This window comes from Quercus lobata, chromosome 12 (assembly GCF_001633185.2).
Source record: "Quercus lobata isolate SW786 chromosome 12, ValleyOak3.0 Primary Assembly, whole genome shotgun sequence".
In the NCBI taxonomy this organism is placed as follows: domain Eukaryota; kingdom Viridiplantae; phylum Streptophyta; class Magnoliopsida; order Fagales; family Fagaceae; genus Quercus; species Quercus lobata.
This window is the reverse complement of record NC_044915.1, coordinates 27,979,805-28,005,440: the sequence shown is the minus strand read 5'-3', so window position 1 is coordinate 28,005,440 and position 25,636 is coordinate 27,979,805. Positions and strand designations below refer to the sequence as shown.

At 33.8% G+C, this 25,636-nt stretch overlaps 2 protein-coding genes across 3 annotated transcripts; one reads left to right on the top strand and one right to left on the bottom strand.

Annotated features, from left to right (window-relative positions):
- Positions 1–5,762: 5,762 nt before the first annotated feature.
- LOC115971325 (probable pectinesterase/pectinesterase inhibitor 7) lies at positions 5,763–16,373 on the bottom strand. Of its 2 annotated transcripts, XM_031091188.1 has the most exons (3): positions 16,338–16,373; positions 6,717–7,005; positions 5,763–6,457 (listed from the first exon to the last, which is right to left on the bottom strand). In XM_031091188.1, exons 1-3 carry the CDS (start codon positions 16,371–16,373, stop codon positions 5,763–5,765), a joined length of 1,020 nt encoding a protein of 339 aa, XP_030947048.1. The 2 variants fall into 2 exon arrangements, with proteins under 2 accessions (XP_030947048.1, XP_030947046.1); XM_031091186.1 differs by lacking the exon at positions 16,338–16,373 and having other exon boundaries at positions 6,717–7,707.
- On the top strand, positions 16,228–25,178 carry LOC115971324 (pectinesterase-like). The gene is made up of 3 exons (XM_031091185.1): positions 16,228–17,162; positions 17,492–17,652; positions 24,315–25,178. The coding sequence occupies exons 1-3, from the start codon at positions 16,315–16,317 to the stop codon at positions 25,007–25,009; spliced, it is 1,704 nt and encodes a 567-aa protein (XP_030947045.1). The 5' UTR covers positions 16,228–16,314; the 3' UTR covers positions 25,010–25,178.
- Positions 25,179–25,636: the final 458 nt, after the last annotated feature.

The window sequence follows — 25,636 nt, the reverse complement described above, 5'->3', positions numbered from 1 at the left end:
TAAGAACTCAAAACAAATGGTCGGCAAGCAAATGAGATAGAGACTTGCTTTCTCAATGGCTCAAGTTTAACTTACATACACTGCTATTCTTTTTATAATAAATGATAGTGTCAAAGATTGACAGTTGAATTTCTCATCTATGTCATATGGAAGACCAAATGCTACATGTAATGAACAAAGCACTCTAAAGAAATAATATCTAGATGGTGCCTGTTAAGAACCATCCGATAACTAACTCAGACACTAAAAGTATAGAATAATTTATGTAGAACAACAGCTAGAGTTTCAGAATGATTGTGTGCCTCTTTCTGTTCTTGGAGGCTGACGCATATAGTTTTCCTTCTTGTTAGAGGCTTTATTACTAAGTCTTTACGGTGATTGTAACGCTCTTGGTGATAAATGGCCAATCATGACTTCATCAACGGTTGTTTGTGAATTGTGTGTTGTCTTCCGTTGATAACAAAAGAGTTAGGGTTACTTATTATTAATGCTATTTTTATCAATAGTAATTAAAAAAATGATCATGTTAATGCATACTCATAGAAAAATTATTAATAACTATTTTAGAAAAAAATTTATATGATTTTTATAAAAAATTGAAAAAACTATTAAACTATTAAATTTTTTTTTCATAAAAAATTTTTAAAAATGGATCACTAACAAAACGCTCTTTGAGCATTAGTTAACACTTTCCTTTAAAAATAAAAATAAAAATAAAAAGTGACTTTTTATTTAGTGCAAAATTGATATTTTTTTCGTTAGGGTCCGGCTTGTGTCCAATGACCATGGTCCAGCTTGTGTCCAGTGGCCAGTAGCCACTGGACCCGTTAAGATACGGACACATATCCATAACTAAATGCATATCTATATCACAACGCGTTCAGTAACACCGACCGCTAGACACAAGCTTCACCCTTTTCGTTACTTAGCAAAAGAAAGAGAATTGATTTGGTATACGTTTCTCATATCTTTCCGACAACAAGCTGTTTAGAATCTATATATGCACTTGTCAGTCATAAAAAAAAGAATCTATATACACTTGTGGTTAGTCCAATTGATGTGACCGATTATTATTGTTATTTTTTTAAGGGTCCGGTTAATGTGTGCTTTTAGGGCACACATTAAACTTTCTATTTAAGGGCATACATTAAACTTTCTATTTTTAGAAATATTTTCTCAGAAATTAAAAAAGCTGTCATTACTTTTTCAATTCTCGAGAAAAATTTTTCCATTAATAAAATCCTTTTTTTAAAAGGATACACATACATTAATAAAATCCTTTTTTTAAAACGATAAAGATGTGACCCACTGCACCTATCAAACAAATTTAGGCGGACTACTATTTTTGTACTTAGTTATACTTTTCCACCGTGGTGGGCTCTGTCCCGTTAGATTGGTGTTAGGGAAATATCATCTACAGTGCGAAAAGGATAGAGTAATATCAAAATAAAAGGTATGCTATATTTATTATTTATACTATTATCTCTAATCAAATCTCTATTTAGTGTCTTCCTAACAAAAATAAAAAATCAATTTAATTAGTGTATGTTTGAGAATAATTTGTTTAAATATCTAAAATAAAGAAAGTATAAAACTCATGTAAAATCTATAAATAATAAGAAAGAAAAATTAAATTGACTTATAATCAAAAGTTCAACGCACACTTAATCTTGAAATGGTAGAAAAAATTATTTTTTTATTATTATTTTTCTTGAAATAATTGATTAAGTAATATTAAAAAATTAAAGTCATGCATAATAGTTTCTTTTTAATAAATTCTCTCTCTCTCTCTCTCTCTCTCTCTCTCCATGCATTTTTTGGTCGATGTTGGAGTCACTCATCTCGCCAACCTAGACCTCCCGATCCTCTAGTAATAAATGTTACAATGAGCCAATAACACATTAACACGAAAAATTCTTAGATACTCTCTGAGCTTGGAGAAATGGTGTTTTCTCCTCTTACATTTATAGTAGACCCCATCATGAATTTAATAAGTGGATTTCATCATGAATGTGAGAAGAATGAGAATTAGTACTTAAGAATTATTCCATTAACACATGTTTATCCAATTAATTGGGCATGACTTATTACATATTATTTAGTTCTATTAATTTACCGTTGACACAAGGCCGATACCCCCCTTGAGAGAAGGCATGACGCATGACACTTATGCCTAGATTTTTTTTTTTTTTTTTTAAGAGAAGACAAGGTAAGGTGCTTTCTTTATGTCATATTTTTTGTGTTATGTTATATTTTTGATTGGTTTCATAGGGTGTGAAGTAAATAAATCTAACTTTTTGAGTTCTACCTATCACTTTAATTTTGTCAATTTTTTATAAGATGAACCCCACAAAAACTCATCCTTAAAGAGCACTTACGGTGTCTGCTCTGATGATAACTCTTTATCATCAAATTAAGACACTAATAAATTTTTTTTATGTAAGCGGGGATTGAACTTTAAATTTCTTATTCAAACATAAGAGACTTTTAATACATAAAATAAATAAATAGAAAGCTTAAAATTCAATGGTAAACATATTCAAAGTTTAATACTTGGGGCTTGGTCCATTAATTTCTATAGGTATTAAATTAAATTTTAAAAAATAAGGAAGAAGAAAAACCTGCAAAGTCAATAAAACATTCAAATTCAATACACTTGACTGAAAAGCACAATCTACCCGAGTGAAATTAATTGGCCCATGTATTAAAAGAAGTTAGAAAAAAGGGGGCGCATCATGACGGTGGACGCGGACCCTAGCTAGTTTCACCAACTCCAAAGCTTTCATTATTGTTCGTCTTTACCTTGCAAGAAGGGTTCGCTTTAAAGAGTTATAGCACCACGAATTTCTAACTTCAAAGTTGTAACACGGAAACATGTGCTGCGCCTGCGAGATATGTACGAATGGAGTCAAGCTTCCCCAAACTTTAATTCTGTCTTTAAACTACTCCACTTGCAGTTTAGTCAATTAATTGACTAAACTGCAACGGCAAAGTCCATAAACATTGTTTTCAGAGCTAAAATCCGAAAACAGTATAGCCTTAACTAGCTCCAAATTATCATAAAAAATTATTCGTATATCCTTTATACAAGTAATCAACTTGAATTTATATAGGCCCTACAAAGTCAAGGTTTATAGAGATTATATATTTTTGTAGGGTCTGAATGTTTGAAATCAAAAGCGTGTGCAATGTATGTTGCTGAGTCGATGAAATTGGAGCCATTAACAGGCTGGCTGGAGATGCTTCGAGGACATGGTTTCTGGGTGCAAGGGACAAAACTAAAACACAGAAACCCACCGACATTTCATTACAACTTGTTACAATTTGCTTCTTACAACTTGTTTTTTTACGTCTCTCTCAACTCTCACCAAATATAAATGATCCAGAGATGTTGCTTTCATGAAACCTTGATATTGCCCTTTGATTTGTTTCAATATCAATACCATATGGGCCTGAAGGCCCTAAGTTGTAATCAGCTAGCTGGCTCGATCTTGTTTTTTATTTTTCTTAGTAGTTATACTTGCAATAAGAAAATTACCTCATTAAATTAATGAAAAATGTTAGAATTACTACAAAATTTACAAACTAATGTAAGAAAATAACTCTATTGGACAGCTGTACAATGCTAATATCAGAAAATGGAATAATCGGGAATCGGTGATGCAAAAACAATATTTTGTGTGTGCAACTTAGCATATTCATGATTTCTCAACTAAGTTTCAAAATGAAATTACTTTATTGTTTAGAAGTTAAAAGCTTGACTTTATGTCTTTTTCTTTCCCCTAAATGAATGTGATTAGTGGACTTTAATATATTTCAACTGAAACTAATTTTTACGTTTATACAATTTGTGTTTGGTTCTTTGAAGTTCGGACAATTAAATCATCACCTAATGTTAATGTTGAGATTTAATTTATAAGTAATGTGCTTGGTTAAACGGTTTTTTCATATTATATTTAATATTCCACATAGAAATATAATCATACTTATTTGTAACACATTTTAAGAAGCATTTATATAGTTCATGCAACTACTTCTAAAAATGTAAGGGATATAGTGAATATATGGCTAATGGGGAGCCTAACAAATTAGTAGACTAACTTTAACTTTGTTACTACTTCTAAAAATGTAGGGGATATAATGAATATGGCTAAATAGATCCTAATTAACAAATTAGTAGACTAATACTTTTAAGCCCCGAGTCAACAGGAAACCGAATATCGATCACTTAATTTCTCATTAATTAGCTTCACAATTATATAGTATATATCTACACAAAAAGGGGATCATTGTTTCACGCGCTCTATATATTCTATAGAGATATTTACCCACAAGGCTACAGGCCGATCGATCCACACGAAACTGATTGAATGTTTTCCTAGGCTTTTCAAAAAAGCTCAAATGATTAAGCAAATTCTAACCGAGCCCTTTTTTTTCAGCCTCTCGATGGGTGCTACTGCTACATATATAGCTCTGAAATTTTCAAAATTTGTCACGTCTCAATGAAAAACATGCATCCATGCATGCAGGAAGTTCAAATACCAATTAAATCTACAATCCTTTCCTGACTTTAAAGCTCAAGATATCGAATGCGAAACACCGACATGTAAATCCCATGAAGTTGACAAGTGTGCACGTCTTCAAATCAAGATTAAGGGTTGAGATTAAGAGACATTAATTAGAATCAAGATTCAAGCCCAGCCTCTTTAGCCTTCTCATATAGGAGTACAAGATAAGGATCATGTGGAGCCTCTTTAGTCTTCATCTGCATACATATTAATTAGCCTTTGACTCGTAGTTGCATAACATGGAGTCTTTATCTCTAGCAAAAGGATGTCAGAACCTTCCGTTGAAACTCTCGTGTATAAATATTATTCAAATATAAGTTTTGCAAAAGGATAAGATATACAGAACTCAGAACCTTCCGTTGAAATTCTCGTGTATAAATAAATATTGTTCCCAGGGCTAAAACTTATTACACAAATTCGAACATTAAATGATGGGACACTTGGATCTAAAAATTAAAACCCTAACCATATATGAAACGGATTCTTTGTTTCAGCCTGCTGGTTTTTTTGTCATCCAAAGCTCCACTAGCTCTCGGACAACACGTTTGATTTTCTTCTCTATTGAGAACCAGTCATTGTCAAGAATTGTGAGCTTCAAACATTCTTAATCTTAGAATAATATTTTGGTCTGGGTTGGAACAAAGAGGTAAGCTAGTTGTGATGAAAATGCTTTGCTGGTTTTGAGGTCTCCACTAAGCCATGTGACTTACTATAATAAATACACCTACTTGCTTGAAATAGCTAGGATATAAACGAAACAGATTTGGAATTTTGGACCATCAATCACCAAATCAATTGTTCGAGGTCAGCTAGCTTGACACATCTTCTAAGTTCTAACACCCTGTAACTGGCGGGGCAAATTCCCCTTGTTATTGATCTCAGTGTTTTCCCCTTTTCTAGTTTTCTTTTTCCTTCTTCAAGATTGGACAAACATACATTTTTGCAAATTGAAGCTCAAGCATTAAGGCTAGGACTTGTTTGATTTCCTATATTACAATACCAAATTCGAATTAACTTTTCAACTTTATTGGGGAAATACTGAAATAAATTTGAATCAATGATACAATATCAAGCTGTACATGACCCAACTTATGGCAACGCATGATTATTTATTTAGCTAAAAAAAATATAGAAAATGACAAATTATACAGCCATATCCAAGAAATTACTCATGCTTGTTAAAAAAAGAGTAACTCATACTAAGCCACCGGTGTAAGGCACTCCTGTTTGAGGTAGCCAATAATCCCCCAGTATGAATTTAGACACTGTAAAATTAGCAGCAGTAGTAGCATTAGTAATCACGTGATAACCAGGCCATGTCACTCTATTTGTAGTGTTTGATCCGGCTCCTCTATTATTATACTCCGCATAATACAATGTGCTTAATCCGAAAGTTCCATTCCAGTCATGCCAACCAGCAGGATTTATGAAGCTATCCATAAAAGATTGCATGAAAACTGTCAGACAGTACTCCTTCCATGGCCGGCCTAGGTATGTTTGAGTGGTACCATTGCTTGCAGCTAAATCAGAAGCTGCTCTAATGGTAGAATTTTGAATTGAAGTACCTGTGTTTTGATTTGGGTCCGTTCTACCTTGAGCAGTAATGGTATTGAATTGGCCAGTTATTGGCAAGCGAGGATATATATTGCAGTTCTGAAAAACAACTGCAGCGTTTCCAAATATGAAGTCAACTGTGCCATAAATGTCACACTCTCGATAGAACTGCCTAAGAGAATGTGTGTATAAGGTGTCCTGGTACCCCTCAAAGCTGCAGCTATAGAATGTGGACAAATCTGCCCCAGTTCGAACTGCAACTGCCTGGGCCTTAATTGCCCCAGCTGTGTTACGGAAAGTAATGTTAACGGCTACGAACCCTGGTGCAACCACAGCTGCAATATTTTGATGTGAAAGAAAAATGTTAAATGGTGAGCATGTGGGTCAACCTTGCATGTTAAATTATTTGTGTTTATTCTTAAAAGATTAAAATGTTATATTCTAACACTTCACCAAAAATGTTAGAGATGTGACTTTATTTGTCTCACCTTTAAGATATATAAGGCACTTTTGTTTAAATAAGCTAGCCAAACTTACATGTTAGTTTAAGCTTTTGTAATAAATGATAATTTATAATGAGACAGTATTTCTTACCAAATGTTGCGGAATTGAACGTTGTCCACCCATCAGCGACGCTCCTGTTGCCTGTGATAATAGTCTGATTGATACCATCTCCAATCAACAGCAAATTGTTCTTGTTCTTTGCAATAGACACATACTCTTGGTAAACACCAGCGGTGATATAGATCAAGAAGTACCCGGCGGAAGAATTAGTGTTGTTAGGAGCAGCAGCAATGGCAGCATTGATGGTGGTGAAGTTTCCGCTTCCATCCTGGCTCACAGTCACAATGTCATAAACCGTAACTGCTTCGAACTGAGCTGTCTGAAGCAGCTTTCTCCGGCTTGCTGACTCGAAAATTGTACGTGTGTGACCGGACATTTTAAAGGGAAAGCGTCCATTTCTGAAATTAGGATGGTTCCTCTTAGGCGGCGAGTCATTCCTCTTCACAGGCACCCAACCCTTGTTGAACAAAGCTAGAGAGACACCATGGAGCTTAGTGTCATCATCAAGTGGCCCTGAAAGATCATTCTTTACGCTTGCATCAGAAGCCGTGGTTACTAGTCCCTCAAAACAAGTTTCTTGGTTAGTTAATACGGCACTAAGCAAGGTTTGGATGTCATCAACTACCACGCTAGATAGAGAAACATTAGCTATATTGACAGTTTCATAGGAGGTTTGAAGGTACTCCACGTTAAAGCCAGCAAGTAATTGGCAATCTAGTAGGGCACGTATTGTGGTTTCAGAGAAAGTGGAGCTACGTTGAAGATATGAGTCCACAGTGTTTGAAAATTTACGTGCTTGTGATAATGACTTTTGAACCACAAATCGACCGGAGTCGTATACATTGGCATTATGGTTAGGGAGCACTGATTTGCAATAAGAAGGGTCTTGGGTGGAGTTGCAAATGTGTTCTGGTGAGTCGGGACTAGTCAGGTCAGACCTATCTGCAAAAGAGAGACTAACAATAAAGGAAAGGAGAATGAAAATTGAAAATGTTATGGGAGAGAAAAGCTTGGAAGCCATTGGTATTGGACAAAGGGAGGGTTTGAAGAGTGTGTATTGGTGGAATGCGTTATTGGGTTTAATTTATAGAAGGGAAAGGAGACCATAGAAATGATAGAATAAGCATAATAATTTGGTACGTAGTTGGTAGGAAGGTTTGTGGAAGTCAACCTGTATGTGTAGGACTTGGTCTCCCTTTTTTTTTTTTTGGGTCTAGCTAGGCATTAGTTTGTACTCAGCTCGCGGATGCATGAAGCTTGGCGTTCATAATGGACGAGGTTGATCTGATTCTAAAAAATATATATATAAAAAAATGGAGGTTGGTCTAAAATAGCTTCAAATTAGGGTTTCAAAATTTTTAATTGTATCAATGTTGATCCATTTTTTTATTTTATTTTATGTATATAACACTTTTACAATATTTTCACAACAAATTTTAAGTTGTAAGCTAGATATTACTGGTAAAAAAAAAGTAATTTAAGTAGTGGATTCAAATTATAACCAATACCAACTTCTTACTTGAGATTTGTTATAAAAATGTTGTAAAACGATTATGAATGTAGCATTTTTTTTTTTTTAATTATTCTTATTCAAAATCTTTCCAATATACAATCTTAGGAGATGTTAATTAGAAATAATAATCTACATAAATTCTACTAGCTTCTTTGGGCATATCTTTTTGGCGTAGTTATTTTATGCTTATCTAGATACGAAAAATACATTCATGTAAATTCTCTGTTATAAATCTTAGAAAATGGTTTACTCGTGAATAAGAAGCCTAAGAGCAACCACATCAGTGGTTGTAAAAATGTGCAAAATACAAAAAAAAAAAAAAATGTTCAATTTTGCATATTTTAACCTAAAAAACACCCACATTAGTACTTGTAAAAATGTGCAAATATACACAATTGCTTTGCAAATGAACAATAACCGTGCATATATGCACAGTTATTGTTCATGTGCATACGATTTTTTTATTCTTTTTTTCTTTCTCCTCTATCAAACTACTTCTCTTCCTCTACGTCTACAACAACCAATAGCTTCCCCAACGTTTGCAACAACCCAGTGCGGTAGAATAAGAAAAAGGAAGAAGAAAATAACCACCCAACCACCAAACCCAGCACCACTACCAAACACCGCAACCTAGCACAGAAAATTAACCTAAAATCAACAGAAAATTAACCCAAAATCAACGGAAAAGTAATTAAATAACCTAACTCAAAATCAAGACAAACCCACTGGAAAACCTAACTTAAAATCAATCAAAACTCATCGGGAAACCCAACCCAAAAATAGTCCAAACCCACCGAAAAACCCAACTCAAACCATATTTAACGGAAAACTCACGTGAAAAGCCCAACGGAGCCGGATCTGCTACCATCGAGTCTTCCATTGTTGCCACTGGATCTTCCATTGTTGTTGTCAGTTGGGGGTGGGAGGTGAAGGGTCGTCGGTTGGGGGTGGGAGGTGAAGGGTCGGTGGTGGAGGAGAGAGGGAGGGGCAAAGGAGAGAGGGAGGACAAAAGCGAGAGGGAGGCCTAATCGGCGGAGGGCTGAGGCAACAACGGCGGGTTGGGTGAGGCGGCTGTGAGGGAGAAAGTGAGGGAAAGAGAGAATTGCGTGAGAGAGTTGAAAAAAAGAGTGGGAAGTGAAAATAATAATAATAGATAGGTATTAATAAATAATAATAAAAAAAGAATAAATAATATTATTTAAGTAGAATAGATTTGTAAAATAGATAAACTGATTTAGATGTTTTAAAAATGTAGTAGTGTAAAATAGAAAAAGTAAATTTTTAGTGTAAAATAGACGGAAAAATTTGATCAGACTGATATGAATGCTCTAGTAAATACATAAAGTTGGATGAATGAATACGTATGTCATCGTTTTTTGTGATTGTATATTTTCCCCTAAAATGCTACTTACTGTACTATTCAAGAGAAATATTTTTTTAGCATCCAAATAATTCTTGGATCACGTTCAACAGAGTCTGGAGAGTTAGAATTACGTTAAGTATTATTAGCAAGTACTACTGGATTGTTGATTTAGAACAGGGTTGTTTTAATATTGTAAACTTTAATTTATTAGTTGATTTGTTTTCCTTGAGGCTGGTGGGTTTTTTTTTTTGTGGATAGTTTTTCATGTGTCATAATATTGTGCGTTATTTATCTCCGTTGTTATTTTATTTGTGCACAATATATATAGGTTGTAGATATTAACTAAGACCTTAAACATAATAGGACTAATTAATAACTTGGCTTAAAGTTGGCTAATTTACAAACCAACTATATACACATAAATTCTAAGCAACATTTGGTCAAGACCACTCAAGTTGAAGCCAACCAATTTCATGAAATATCAAATGGAAGAAGCAAACTCTCACCTCTATTAAGATAAGTGCGACCGTATATACCAAAACAAGTAAGACAAAAAGCTTTGGCGAATGTTGAGTTTGAGTGGATTTTTGGCTACAAAAGTATGACTTATCTACTATATGACTTTATCGAGTCGGCAGGAAATTAAATAAGACCAAGCGAATAGAAAAATGGTTCGAGTTCATCTGGTGAGGGTGGATTTAATTTAGATTTTCATTGTTCTGACTTCTGAGAGCTACCAGATGGTTGTGTCGAGGGAGAGAGGAAAAAAAAAATACCCATATGGTTGTGAGACCCACGTTACCTGTGGATTAATGATTATGGAAGGGAAATACTACTTAATTAATGATTGTGTCTGATGTTTCAGAATCACTAAAATAAATAAAGAAAACAAAATGGAGGAATTGTACTTGGCTAGTGCATCAGCAAGAAAATTCAGAGACGCATGAATATTAATGCACACGTTAATGAATGAGTAAATAATTGCTCTTTAGGCGAACCTAAATACCAACCTTTTTCACATCACATAGGTAATATCTATAGAAAAATTGTCACTACTTGATATATAAAAAAATAAATAAGGGATATAGTATTTTTTTTTGAGAATGAATAAGGGATATAGTAGATCTTTGAGTTTGGCCTGTCTGAGACTGGCATTATATAGAGACGCTAGATTTGGATGTTGGATATATTTCAACTATTTTTCCAACATTGGATACTTGTAGTTTACACTTTCCAGAGCTTCATAGCCATACACAAAGGTTTGCGTAAGTCAGGTAACTTGAACATGTTATTCCTAGTTATTGAAACCATTGAATTTGACTTCAGACAAAGAGGACTCATAGTTTGAAAACAAATGCGTATAATCTATCAGCTAGGCAAATATACTAATCAAGTTGCTATATATAAGCGGCTCCAGCAATGCCACCGACCAAAAAAAAAAAAAAAATCACGACATTTTTAACAAAAATTGAGTTGGTAAATTATTATTGGTTTTTATTTAGACTTACTACCTACTGACAAGTCTAACATCATATTTTTATATATCATTAACAATTTGTCACATGACATCAGAAGTTGTAATTATTATTATTATTATTTTTGTCTCTATAAACTTTCTCAAAAGGCTATGAATAAGTTGACAATGTCTTATTACATTCGAGATCATAATTCCTTGACTAATGCGATATATACAAAATTTCACAATTTTTTTTATAACGGGTGAGTTGGCACGTTTTTGCTAGTTATTATTTAGATCCATTAGTGACATTACTTTTTCATCTACCACTAACTATTTGTTGCATCAGAAGCTATAAATTTTTTTTTTTTTTTTTTTGGTCTATAGACTTTTTATAATTCCTTACTTGTTCATATGTCTCACTAATGACAATGCTTCATAGGACAGTGCTTTTCCTACGGAAGTTCAATTTGACCGTGCACATGGATCCCCATATGCAACCTGAAACGAAAACCATGCATTTCAATGAAGCTTAACTCCTTTTTGCATAACAATTACGTAGACATAGATCAAAGAAACCACTTGATAAAAAAATAAAACTCAAGTGGCATTAATTATTAACCTACTGTGCTGTATGTCATGATCTTGTCATGCGTCCAGCGCATATCGGAAACTTTCCACAAGGAATAGGTCGTAAGGATCGAAATCCAAGTGGCCAAGATCCTTGAGCGTTTAAGCTCAAGTAAAGGTACTTGAGATTTTGATCTTGCAGGATAGAAGAGTGCATCCAAGTACCATATATAACTGTATCAAATTATCAATGGTTTATCAAAATTTCAGTCTGCAGAGATTATTTTGGTTGGGTGAGGAATTATAATTAAGAAATCAGTAAGTCCATATACAGAATAACTTTCACAATCTTTTCACAATTACTAATGTCATGGGTTGTGATTAGCTAGGTACAATAAAAGTAATCAATAGTGCTACTATATATGTGTCAATGTTATATTGATCACAATCTATTATCTCAAATATTTTGATAATAATTGTGGAGTTTAATGTGTTTATGGCTTTGTTGGGAAAAAAATAGACATATAAACTTTGTAATACATGAGAGGCCAACCTGAACCCCCAGTGTGACCCTAGAATGTTTTAAAAGTATATATTAATAATATATATGGGTAAATTACAACTTACTCACATGTGGTTTAACCAAAATTTAAATTATCTACATGTGGTTGAAATTTGAGAATTTATTTATTTAAAATTTGACAAAAATTTAAGTTATCTTCCTGTGATTTGAAATCTTATGATGCAAGTGTTTCACTGGGTCTTTTTGATTTTATTTTATCTTATATTTTTATGTTTTTATGTGTTTTTGGAAGAGAAAGACATAAAAGTGGAGCAAAATTATATATTTAGGCATATTTTTAACAAAAGAAGATTATATAATTCTAACTGAACTAATCTCAGGTAAATAAAGTATCAAATTTCAAACCAAATATTGGCAACTTAAATTTCTATCAAAATATAGTTGGGTAAATGGAAATTTGCCTCCTATATATATATTTAAAGTTTGTATCCTTAAAATTCAGTAAGTCCAAAAGAGATTTAAAAGGTTGAACCTATATATGTTTGGAGCCAGAAGAGGGCCAGCCTTGGCCCAATTTGAGTTTGATTTCAGAGACAAGCCCATGTTGGTCAAGGACTCACCAGCTAAGGTTTGCAGGAAGAAAATGACCTGCTCGCTAGGCCAGAGATCAACTCAATGGAATTGGTTAGAGGAACTGGTTAGAGGAACTCTAACAATCAAGTTCTTAACGAAATTCACGAAATAATATTAAACAAAAGGGTAGAGGTAGAGTACATGGAATGCACATCTTTCTCTCTAGTCCAAGGTTTTTTATATGGTTCACTAATCTTCTATTGTAACTATCAAATTATTGAGAAAAAAAATCTTAAATATCCATTTAAATAATCTATTTTGTCTTCACTCTTCACATATAGTTATATACGGGAAAGAATTGAGATTATAATATTCTTTTTTTTTAGACAAAGTCTTTCACCCTTTTTGCTTATTTTTTGTCCATATCTTGAGCTGAAATTGTGACCGTTGTTAGAAGTATGTTAAAATGATTAAATTTATCACATCCCAATAGTTTAAACTTTTAGAATAATTAGTAATTTAACATGATATCAAAGTAGGAAGTTTTAAGTTCAATCCCTGTCTCTTCTACTCTACCTCCCATTAAAGTTCTCACATATTATGCCTCACCTATTAAAAGGTACTTTCGGCCCACACATGACGGGAGTGTTAGAAATATATAGCTAAAATGATTAAAATTACTATATCCTAATAGCTTAAACTTTTAAGCCAATCATTAATTTAACAACAGCAAATAAGAATGATGTCTAGTTTCCTTTTGTCTATGTTATGTTTTTTTTGGTTTCTTTTCTTTCTAAATAGAAATATATCAATATGTAAGAAACAAAGTTAGCCAGGCAGTTGTCCTCATATGCCTCCAAATTCAATCATCCCTAGAGGAACGAAAATGAACTAAATAATAAAGTCATTTACTTTATTACGGGAGGCCCATTTATCTTAGCAGATGGGCCACCCTAATTCTATCTTTGTTGACCCAATATAACCTGAACTAAATGAAAGGATGGGACAGTATGTGCCTTGCAAATTAAGCTTTCATTTTTTCAACCGTTCGCCTAATTATCTCCCAGCTCACCCTTTTGGAAACTTTCACAATGGTTCCTTGATTATTGCTGCAAACTTTGCTGCATAGCAGATACTATTAAGCTCTTCTGGAATAAAGCTTTGAGGCTGAAACAGTTGTGGTCCCTAGCTATTATTGCAAAGCCTTCGCTTTCCCTTCCACCCAAGTTGCATCCATGTTTACTTTACCCAGTCTTGTCAGGGTCTACATAAAGCTTAATTAGGTCTTTCCGTGAAAACACCTAGCCTGGATACCTTCCATGTCCAATCCTTACAGTTCAAAGTTCAAACCAAACCATACCATGTTCATATATTGACATTTGAGAAACACGTGAGTTTCTGGTTTTTTTTTTTTTTTTAATCTGCGTCCCAGATAGTTCACATTAGATTATGTCTATTAGTTTAAGTTGAGTGGGTATATAACTATATATATTGCATTCAAGCCATTTATTGAGAGGTTATTGTCACGGATGTTTCTCGCTATATATTAGTATCCTATTTTCACAATACTGGATTCTACCTCGATAACATGTTTAATTTAGACTTGATAATGTACTTTTATTAGATCTTGAACTTAAAAGTTAGATGCCAAGTTTGAGCTCATCTTAAATAATGGCTCAAGTCGTGCCACGATGAACAAAAGTATTTAGACTTTTTAACAAGTTTGAGTTCAAATATTAATTGTAGGCTAGGTACAAGCTCAAACCGAGACAAAATTCTTCTTGTTCACAGCCCTACCTACTAACTCTAAAGAAATTCCTCTAAAATATATGTAGTCTAGAAACAACTAGGATTCAATTTCAACATGATGAAAGCTCTTCTGAAAAGTCACTAATAATCCATTGACAATAATTAATTAGGGGTGTCAATGTTCAACCCAACCCACGAACAAGACATGAACCCGACACGATTTTTTGCAGGTTAGGATTGAGCCTTAGCGGCTTTAGGTCATAAACAGATCAACTCGAATGTGACACGATAAGAAACATTTTATAAGCGAGTCAACCCACGTGACCCGCAATAGACACGTTTGACACGCCAATTTATTCATATCAAATCGAAATGACACATTTAACACAACCCTTTTAACTCATATAACAAATAAATTTTCATTTTATTTTAGTTTTGTCAAATAACTTTTATATCCAACCAATATTTTAAATTTAAAAAGAAAAGTAAATAATTACAACAACTTACAAGGGATATAAATGGAAATTGAAATAGGTTGAAAGCTTGAAATGTATACACTACTTTTGGGATTTAAAAAAAAAAAATTAAATGGATGTTATATCTAATATTAAACAGGTTGAAAAAGGTTATCTCACATTCGCGTCAACCCAACATAATCCGTTTATTAAGCGTGTCAAATGGATTGGGTTAGGTTAACCCGTCTTATTAATAGGTCGGGTTAGGGTTGAAAGATCATGACACAATTATTAAATAGGTCGAGTTGGAGTTCGGGTTCGAGTTGAGCCATTTAGTCGAATACTCCTATCTCGACCCGATACAAACCCAACACACTAACTCGATTTAGTCGAATACTCTTATCTCGACCCGATACAAACCCAACACACTAACTCGATTTGACACCCCTAACAATATTAAAAATGAACAAATTTAGGATTGCAACCTCTTATGTCACAACTTTACCATAATTATGATGTGACAAATTATAATTAAGAGAAAAGAGAAATTGTGAATCATTGTGAAAAACTGTGGTCGTAATTTTATTTTTTATTTTTTATGAAAACCAATCACAATAAATAAATAAATATATATATATATATATATAATACTCCCTCCATCCCACTTTTTTCGTCCTTTATTTCATTTTGAGGTGTCCTAGAATATTGTCCTGTTTCCAAAAATAAAACTCATTAATTTACTAATATTCCTATTATACCCCTGTTAATTTACTAATTCAATTTTTTGATAAATTTTTTTAAGGATAGTTTTGGAAATTTATACATTTTTAAGATATAGACAAAATAATAAATGATATTCTCTTAAAAAATTTAACTTTTCAAACAAGACAAAAAAAGTGAAACAAAAAGAGTAATAATAATTGTTAAAAAAAAGTGTAATTCTAGAATTACTCATCAAAGGGCAGAAGCCGAGTCCGACTGTCCAAGAGCCAAGAGACACTAATCAGTAAATTAACAACATGGAAACGAAAAATACGAACTCCAAAGCCCAAAGGAGCGGACATCATTTATGCATAGATAGGATAGGGATACAACTTTCCGACACAAATCTCACAACTAAGCAGTGTCGTTTAGTCCGCATCTCCTTGCTTTACACCTAATTATTGAGTACCGAAGTCCTGTAAACTTGTATTTTTTCATTAATTAAATTTATAGTAACACTCATTATTTATGTAAGACATTTATAATATTTTCATAATATTCAATAATTTTCCTTTTCACCGTAGCTGATAGCTCCTTTCCATGCCGTTCCTGTGACAGACAAAGCCTATTGCTTTTATACTCTATTTAACTAGCATCAACCACCATATTTAGCACCACTCATTTTTCACTTCTCTGTCTCTCTCTCTCTCTCAAATCATCCACAATGTATAATCTCAGAGAAAGAACTAAACTCTTGCTTACTTTCTTGCCCATCTCAGCCATTGCCTTAGTTTTGCTGCTCTACTCAACAACCCCTTTGAAAAAGAGCCCCAAGAATGGCACCACAGATATGGTGGATATCCCCCACCTACACATCCACAACCACAAACACATCCAAGTAGCCCATTTCACATGCCAAGGAACACTATACCCAGAGCTATGTGTCTCAACACTCTCTTCCTTCCCTGATCTCGCTACCAAGTCACTCCCACAGATCATCTCAGTCACTGTAAACCACACACTTTCCAAAGTCAGAGTCTCCTCCTCAAACTGCACCAGCATCCGCAAGAAGCTCAAGAATCTTGACCCTCTTCAAAAGAGAGCCTTGGACGATTGCCTTGAGCTCTTTGATGACACAATGGCTCAGCTTAAAACCACTATCTCTGACCTCTCTTCTAAGAAATTAGCCTCCAAGCATCACAATGACTTACAAACCTTGTTAAGTGCCGCAATGACTAACCAGTACACGTGTCTTGACGGGTTTGCTCGTAGCAAAGCAGACGTGAGAGAGGAAATCAAGAACAACTTGTATAATATCTCTCAGCTTATGAGTAACTCTCTGGCCATTCTCAAGAAAATCCCGGGGTTTAACACAAGTAAGTCCCAGGAGTTCCATGAGTTTGGAAATATGAAAAATGGATTCCCATCGTGGGTTTCCCGGAAAGATCGAAAATTGTTACAAACAACAGTGAATTCGATCAAATATGACTTACGGGTGGCTAAGGATGGCACTGGGAACTTCACCACCATTGGCGAGGCAGTGGCCGCAGCTCCAAACTCAAGCACAACCAGGTTTGTCATACATTATTTGGCCTTCTAAATAATTCTAGAGCAATGTTAGAGACACCATTTTTACAATACTTATCATAAATCATTAAAGTGCTCTTATTAAAGTAATATCACTTTTGTTCCAGTAATATATACATTAATTTACTTCAGCAGTTAGGGAAAAAATATCCATAAATTTATTATTCTAATAATTTGACATATTAGTACTCAATTATTGCTCGCTAACTCTATGTACTTGCATAATAATCAATAAGTTCATTCTCATAATGTTGGTCTATTATGAATTAATTATGTATTAGAGAATTGTTAGTAATTGAACTTTTGGTACGTAGGTTTGTGATATACATAAAGGCCGGGGCATATTTTGAGAATGTGGAGGTAGAGAGGAAGAAGCCCAATTTGATGTTCATAGGTGACGGGATTGGAAAGACTATTGTGAAAGCGAGTAGGAATGTGATAGACGGGTGGACTACATTCAGGTCAGCAACCGTAGGTGAGAGATTAAAAACTTGAACTTTCTCCTAAATTATATGCCTCTATATTTGACTTCTTTGAATTTTAATTTGATTTGTTGCACACCCTTTTACAATTTTAAGTAGAAATATCTCTTGGTGTTTGATGCGGATGATGATCTTGGCCATGTCTATTTTTTTGAGGGGTCTTGGCGATGTCTATTATTGCATGACGTACGTGTTATGTAATAATGTAATGGCAATAAGAGATGTGGGACACGAGTTGTTGGTCCATTCACGTTCGTAATCATGTTGCATCCACTTCAGTATAGAATTTGAAATATGCAAGACTGTGAGTTGTACTACTCGCCTTAAAACCAATTGGTAATAAAGAGGTATAAAGTCCATTTGGTTGGAATGGTAAAAAATTCTGAGGATATAAAATATAAAAGGATAGAAAAGTGGAAGAATAGAAAAAAAATTAATTTTCTCTCATGTAAGTTTGGTTGGGAAGATGAAAAAATGGAGATATAGAAAACTTATTTATTTGATTGAAAAAAAAAATGGGAGGATAGAAAATAAAATTGATATAAATTTATAGTTATGTCCCTATTATAAACTAAAAGAGTAAAAGCAACACATTTTTTTTATTAAAATTTTTTGTATGAATAGTACTTTATTTATACATTAAAAAAAAAAAAGTTTAGGGACCATTTGGTATGGATTTTGAGCAACAATTTTCAGTTTTTAAACAACATTACATATATTTTCACATACATTTTCACCTATACGTATTTTTTAAAAATACAAATAACGATACTAGAACAACATCACCAAACACTCCCTTAAGAACCTAAAATTACTTTTTAAAAAAAAAAAAAAAAAAAAAAAAATAAAAAAAAAACTAACTGTGAGAAAAGAAAGGATAAGCACATAATAAAAGAAGAAAAAAAACTGAAGAAAGATAAACACAAAAGAAATAGAAAAACGAAGATAAGCAAGAAAGAATAAACAAAAATTGAAGAAAAGGTCAAGCATCAGTTGTTCGGTACAAATGAAAAAAAGAAACGGAGTGAACAGCAAAAGAATCCTATCAATAAAAAGACAAAAGAAGCAGAGAATAAAAAGACCCAAAAGTTAAAAAAAAAAAAAAAAAAAAAAAAAAAAAAAAGAAAAATTTTGTCCAAAATATTACCAAGCATTTTCTCTCTTATTTTCACTCTGATTTGGGGTGATTCAATTTTAGTGGGCTAAAGAGAAAACTACCGAGCTCCACCACATAAACCTATCATTTGATATCATACCATACAAACTTGCTTTTACAGTGGTAGTAGATAGCGGAATTGTAATTGGCAACACCCAAAAAAGTGTATATCTTATAAATTCAACCACTCCAATTAAAGGATGATTTATGGGATTCTAGGCAATATAAAGGGTCTGTTTGGATAGAACTTATTTTACTGAAACTGAAAACTGAAAACTGAAAATACCGTAGCAAAATAATTTTTAAATGTGTGAATAGTATGTGAGACCCATTTTTAATAAAAAAGTTGCTGAAAAGTGTAATTTGTGGGTCCGTGAACAGTGCACGTATGCACTGTTCACTGTGGAAAGTCAACATTTGCGGTTACTGTTCAATGAACAGTAACCGCATTACTCCAAAACGCGTGGAAACAAAAAAAAAAAAAAAAAAACAAACAAAAACGCAGGAACCGAAACGCAACGCAGCCTTAAGTGAACCCAAACACACATAAAGTATCCGTTTGGATACAGCGTTTCTCCACAGTGTTTGCATTTGGCGTTTGCCAGTCTGTGGGACCCATCTGAACAGTAGCGATCCATTAAACGCAAGATTGAAGAAAAAACACATAGCTCTTTTCCCTAAATGCATTGTTTCAATAAAAAATCCTCCATGCGTGTATTGTTCATCATCACCCACGAAACAACAATGGCAAAGGATCACAACAACACAGTGCGGAAGAGGATTTATGGGAAGAGAGGTGTTAGGGTGGGAGAGAAGTGAAATTGGAAAATGGTGAAATGGGTTTATGGAAGGAAGAGTACTCTCTTAGGGAACCCAATCTTCGTTGGCGTTGAACTGGGTTGTCTTCCTCATGGATTTCTCTTCTGAGCTCTTCATCGGCGTCGAACTGGATTGTCTTCCTCGTGGATTTCTCTTCTGAGCTCTTCGTCGGTGTCGAACTGGGTTGTCTTCCTTGTAGATTTCTCTGGTGGGCACGGATTTCTCTTCTCGAAGAGAGGCATTAGGGTGGAAGAGTACTCTCTCAGGGAACTCGATCTTTGTTGGCGTCGGATTGGGTTATTTTCCTCATGGACTTCTCTTCTAAGCTCTTCACTAGCGTTGGACTTTTGAGCCCTTCACCGGCGTTGAACTAGGTTGTCTTTCTTGTGGATTTCTCTGGTGGGCGTAGATTTCTCTTTTCGAAGAAAGGCATTAGGGTGGGAGAGGTAAAAAAAAAAAAGCTTTTAAATACTTTCAAGTACGCTACAGTACTTAGCCCTAACTTAACCCCAAAAATAATCAAGTCGTATTTAAAATTATTTATTAAAATATTTTCAATTTTCAACAAAATCAACCATAGCCCAAAGTCTCGTTAGAAAGCTTGAAATGATGGGTGATCCCAGTTGGTAATAGGAAATTGTCATCCTGATCTTATAAATCTCTGATTAGTTTGACTTCAATGGTACCTGCCTGTCTGGCACTATAATCGCTATATAAGAGCCAAATCGTAGAGAATAGAATAATACTATAAAAGAGTTTGAAACAAAAAAGCCCTTTCTTTTTGTCTTATTCTAATTCTGGAATCAAAACTTCAAAAGCACATTCACGGGTGTATATGGCAAATTATTGGGTAGAACCAAGGCCATTTTTTATGTATGCACTCCAAAAGGGTCTGACATGCCATTATTATTTTAATTTTAGATTACTTTTTATTACTTATTGTTGATTAATTTTTTTTTTTATATTTTTTAGAATTTCTATTCTAGCCTAATCTAAGTGTATATGTATGTGAAACTTCTTTCTAGATACTTGAACCCCGACCTTTACCTCCACAAACATTTATACTTATGGAGTGACCACTGCATCAAGGGTATGCGGTGGTGTTGATTAATCTTTAAAACCATTGCATTTTAATTTCAATCTTTCTTATTAAAGATGCATAATTTGATATATTGATTTGATTTAATTCAATACTAATCAGTAACCCTACAATGTTCCGGAACGATTAGTATAATGAGTTTCTTTTTTCTTTTTTCTTTTTTCTTTTTTTGTCCAAATATGATAAGTATGATAGATATAAATAATAACTTACTTACTATTATTTTAAAACATAAATTCTATTTATACACAAGTATAAAAAATACATACTAAGTACAAACCACCTTATTCATGCAAATCAGTATGTAATTCTTAATCTGTCAAATATAAAATAGCATATCATGCAAATCTATCATTAAAAAAATACATATCATGCAAATCTGTCATTTACTTCGGCTATTGGCAACAGCTCAGTAAAAAGCATATTTGACTAATCTGTCTAGCGTTCCTACTTTTTATCTTTTTCTAATCATTATTTGTTTCGATTATTGACAGCTCAGTAAAGCATACCCATAAGACAAAGCTGCCTCAATTCTCTTTTATTTTCTTCTACTTTTTGTTTTCTCTTTTGGCTTTTGCATCCTAGCAATGTACTTAAATAGATTTACAACGGATAAGGATTATTGTTTTGGTCCCAATTCTATATATGGACCCAAATTTATAAAGCCGGGACCCTGACATGAATTTTAACTGCATTGAAGAGACTTAAACATCAACAACATTTTTTGTGAGTACAGAAAAACAATAAATGCTACACGGCAAATTTATACAACTTTTTTTTGCTATTCATCATGGTTGTTAGCGGTAAAAAAATGGACCAATTATTTATTTTATTTTTTTACCACTCACAATTATTATAATTTTTTTTGGGTAAACTACCGCTCACAATTTTACACTTTGTGAATTGGAGTAAAACTTGCGTAAATTACTGCTATATAGTAGCATTTTTTATAGAAAAAATTGTGTGTTGGGGTCGGTGGCTTAGGCCCTAGAAAAAGGAGAGGCATCTCCTGAATCCTGATCGAGTCGAGTTGACACTCGTGGTCCTTAGTGGATTCTTGAAAAGCGTGAGTTTTACTTATTTTGTCGGCAAAGGCATTTGTCTCCTAATAGACTACTTGTAGGTACAAAAAATAATAGACTACTTGTAATTTGCAAATGATCCGGTTAGAAATTTATGTTACGTAATAAGCTGCTTTTAAAGGAAATCCAAGTTCACATGTTATCATCAATGGTTTATTTTGTCTTTTTTTGCCGGTTCTTTAACTTTTTGAAATTTGGGATGAGTTTCTATTCGTTTCACTTTCCAATGCCAAATTTGGATAGATGCATTTATCATTTATGCTTTGGATGGAAAATTTTTAAGTGCTTTAAAGAAATTCTTTCCTCTTACAGTGGACTTTATTATAAATTTAATGAATGAATTTTATTATGAATGTAGGAGAAAATACTATTCTCCTATTCTGAAAATAGCTAAAAATTACATGTTATGGATTACTTGTGCTCTCTATCTACAGAGAAATCTAAAACTGAGATGCATGCCTTTGGAGATTGAATTTTAGACTGCTCAAAAGTCATTTTCTAATAATGTCATCAAGAAAAGTAAATCACTAAATTCTAACTAGAGAAATAATGATCATGATTTGATGCTTGAAAGTTGCTTAATGTGTCATTTCGCTTTACGGGTGTAATCTTACCGACTCTGGAAGTTAAGGGCCTGTTTGGGTATGGAATTTTCGTCACTCAATTTTCATCACTCAATTTTCATCACTCATCACTCATCACTCATAACTCATCACTCATCACTCATCACTCATCACTCATCACTCAATTTTTCACATCCGTTTGCCTTCATCACTCAGTTTTCATCACTCACTATTTTTCACACTATTTGGAGGGCCCACACCTGTCACGGTACAGTGTTTTTTTTTTTTTTTCACTAGCAGCTTCTTTTTTTTTTTTTTCCCCTCTGGGTTGGCTGTTCGGTCTGGGTTTTTTTTTTTTTTTTTTCTTCACTAAGTTTGGTGAGTCTAGGTACTTAAAAAAAAAAAAAAAAAAAAAAAAAAACCCAACGCCAACCCAAAAAAAAGAAAAAGAAAAAAAAAAGAGACAGACAACGCCAATAAAAAAAAAAGCCAATGCCAACCCAAAAAAAAAAATAAAAAATAAACAGCCAACGCCAACCCAAAAAAAAAAAAAAAAAGTCAAAAGGTGGTCAAAAGTTGCGGCTGTGGGTCTCTCATGTGTGTTTATTTACGAAAATGCCATTGAGTTATGAGTTATGGAAACTGAAAACAGCCTTTTGTTGTTTTCAGTTTCCATAACTCATAACTCAAAAATCAGAGAATTGAGTGATGGAAACAGAGTTATGGAAACAGAGTTATCGTTTGGCCAAACAACCTTTTTGCTATGAGTCCCACCATTTTTGAGTTATGAGTTATGGAAACTGAGAATTGAGTTATCAAAAAACTCAATCCAAACGGCCCCTAAAATTCAAAAACTAGGATACATTGAACGGACACAAACACACTTTTAACTGCTTATTGACGAACTATTTTGGGATTCATCAATTTCCATAACTTATATCTTTGTTTTCATAACTCATAACTCAAAAATGGTAGGATTCATAGTTAAAAATTCATTTGGCACCACCATAATTCTGTTTCCATAACTTTGTTTTCATCATTCAATTCTCTAATTTTTGAGTTAGGAGTTATGGAAACTGAAAACACTATATGACATTTCCGTAACTCATAACTCAATGGCATTTTCATAAATAACACTATATGAAGGGACTCACTGTCAGACTTTAGCTGCAACTTTTGACCATATATATATTTTTTTTCTTTCTTCATTGGGTTGCGTTCTTCATCTTCTTCTTTTTTCTCTTTCTTTTCACACTAGGTGGCTTTTTCTTCTTCCTTCTGATTTGGTTTTCTTTTTTTCTCTTTTTCCTTCTTCTTCTTTCACTGGGTTTGGTGATTTGATTTGGGTTTCTTTTCACTGGGTTTGGTGATACAAAAAAAAAAAAAAAAAAAAAAAAAAAAAAAAAAAAACTGAGTGATAGGTATGGAATCCACAAACAAGATGAAAAATATTGAGTGATGACAAGTGAGTGATGGTGCCAAACGGGTAGGGTATCTTGAGCGATGAGTGATGAGTAATGAGTGATGAGTGACAGAAATTGAGTGATGAAAATTATTGAACCAAACATGGCCTTAAGCTCTTGAATGCCTTATAAGTCTTTTCTAGTAATTATCATATCACCAACATAGAGTAGGAGAATGAAGTTGACAAGGTCATCTGAATAATAATACCGTGTCATATGAACCAGTAGAGTAACCAAGATGGTCGAAAGTGGTGTTGAATTTAGCAAATAAAGTTTGAGGGTTAGTTTTAAGTCTTTTATAGCTCGACTTCTGGTGGCTTGTAGGGTTGAAAAACACAAAAGAAACAAATTTTGCTTACCCTGAATGGTAATAGCTTCCAATTTGTATGGTTTTTGGAATCTATGCTCTACATATAATCCCATGATCCTTCATCTAACACTTTTTGTACATATATATTGTGATTATTTTTCAGCCGTGGTGGGGGATGGATTCATAGCCAAGGGTATAACCATTGAGAACTCAGCAGGGCCAAGTAAACACCAAGCAGTGGCATTAAGGAGCGGTTCAGATTTCTCAGCATTCTACAAATGCAGCTTTGTTGGCTACCAAGACACCCTTTATGTCCATTCCCTTCGACAATTTTATCGCGAATGTGACATATATGGGACAGTTGACTTCATCTTTGGTAACGCAGCTGTGGTTCTCCAAAATTGCAATATATATGCCCGTAAACCAGGTGAGAAGCAAAAAAACATTTTCACTGCACAAGGTAGAGAGGACCCTAACCAAAACACAGGGATATCTATCTTAAATTGCAAAGTTACAGCTGCTGCGGATTTAATCCCAGTAAAATCATCCTTTAAGACCTATCTAGGGCGTCCATGGAAGGAGTATTCAAGGACTGTTTTTCTCAGATCTTACATTGATGATTTGGTAGACCCAGCTGGATGGTTGGAATGGAATGGCACATTTGCATTGAGTACCTTGTATTATGGTGAGTATAAGAACCAAGGGCCAGGGTCTAACACAAGTGCTAGAGTGACTTGGCCCGGTTATAGAGTCATCAAGAACTCAACAGTTGCAAGCCAGTTTACTGTAGGGGCATTTATACAAGGAACTGACTGGCTAAATTCTTCTAGCATTCCATACTTTGTCAGCTTGAGTTGAGGACTGAGGATGGTTATAAAGTAATTAATGCCTTTTCCTCTGTTTAAATGTTGACGTTTAAGAAGCTCTATGATCGAATAACAAGCATTCATATGGCTCTGTCTAAATGAATTTTATATGTTTATATTGTACTTGCAATGTAAATTTACATTGTGTACAACATTTGCCACTTTTTGTGTGTGTTTATAATGTAAATTTACATTGTACTGCACAATGTAAAAGAAGAATTTCCCTTCTCTAAAACCTCTTCTTTGAGAAAGATTCCAATATGAAATATATTCGTACTGGGTCATTGGTGCTTGATGCATTGAGATCTTGCATCATGCAATAGCATTTTTGATGGCTAAGATTAAAAGATAAAAAACTTACTTTTAATCTCAACGCTTAAATCAAAACTTTTAACTTTTTTACCATCTCAACTTCTTCCTCCCACAATTGCACCTGATTCGGATCCGGGAATTGATTACCTAAGTTGATAAAACTTATAAAACAGTGCCAATATTTGCAACATTTGGAGCTCTACATAGGCCTAACTTATCTTTGGAAGAAACCCAAGACCACAAATTTTGGGCCTTTACGCTTTTACCTATTTTAGATGGGTAGGACATATTGCACCAGGCCAACCCA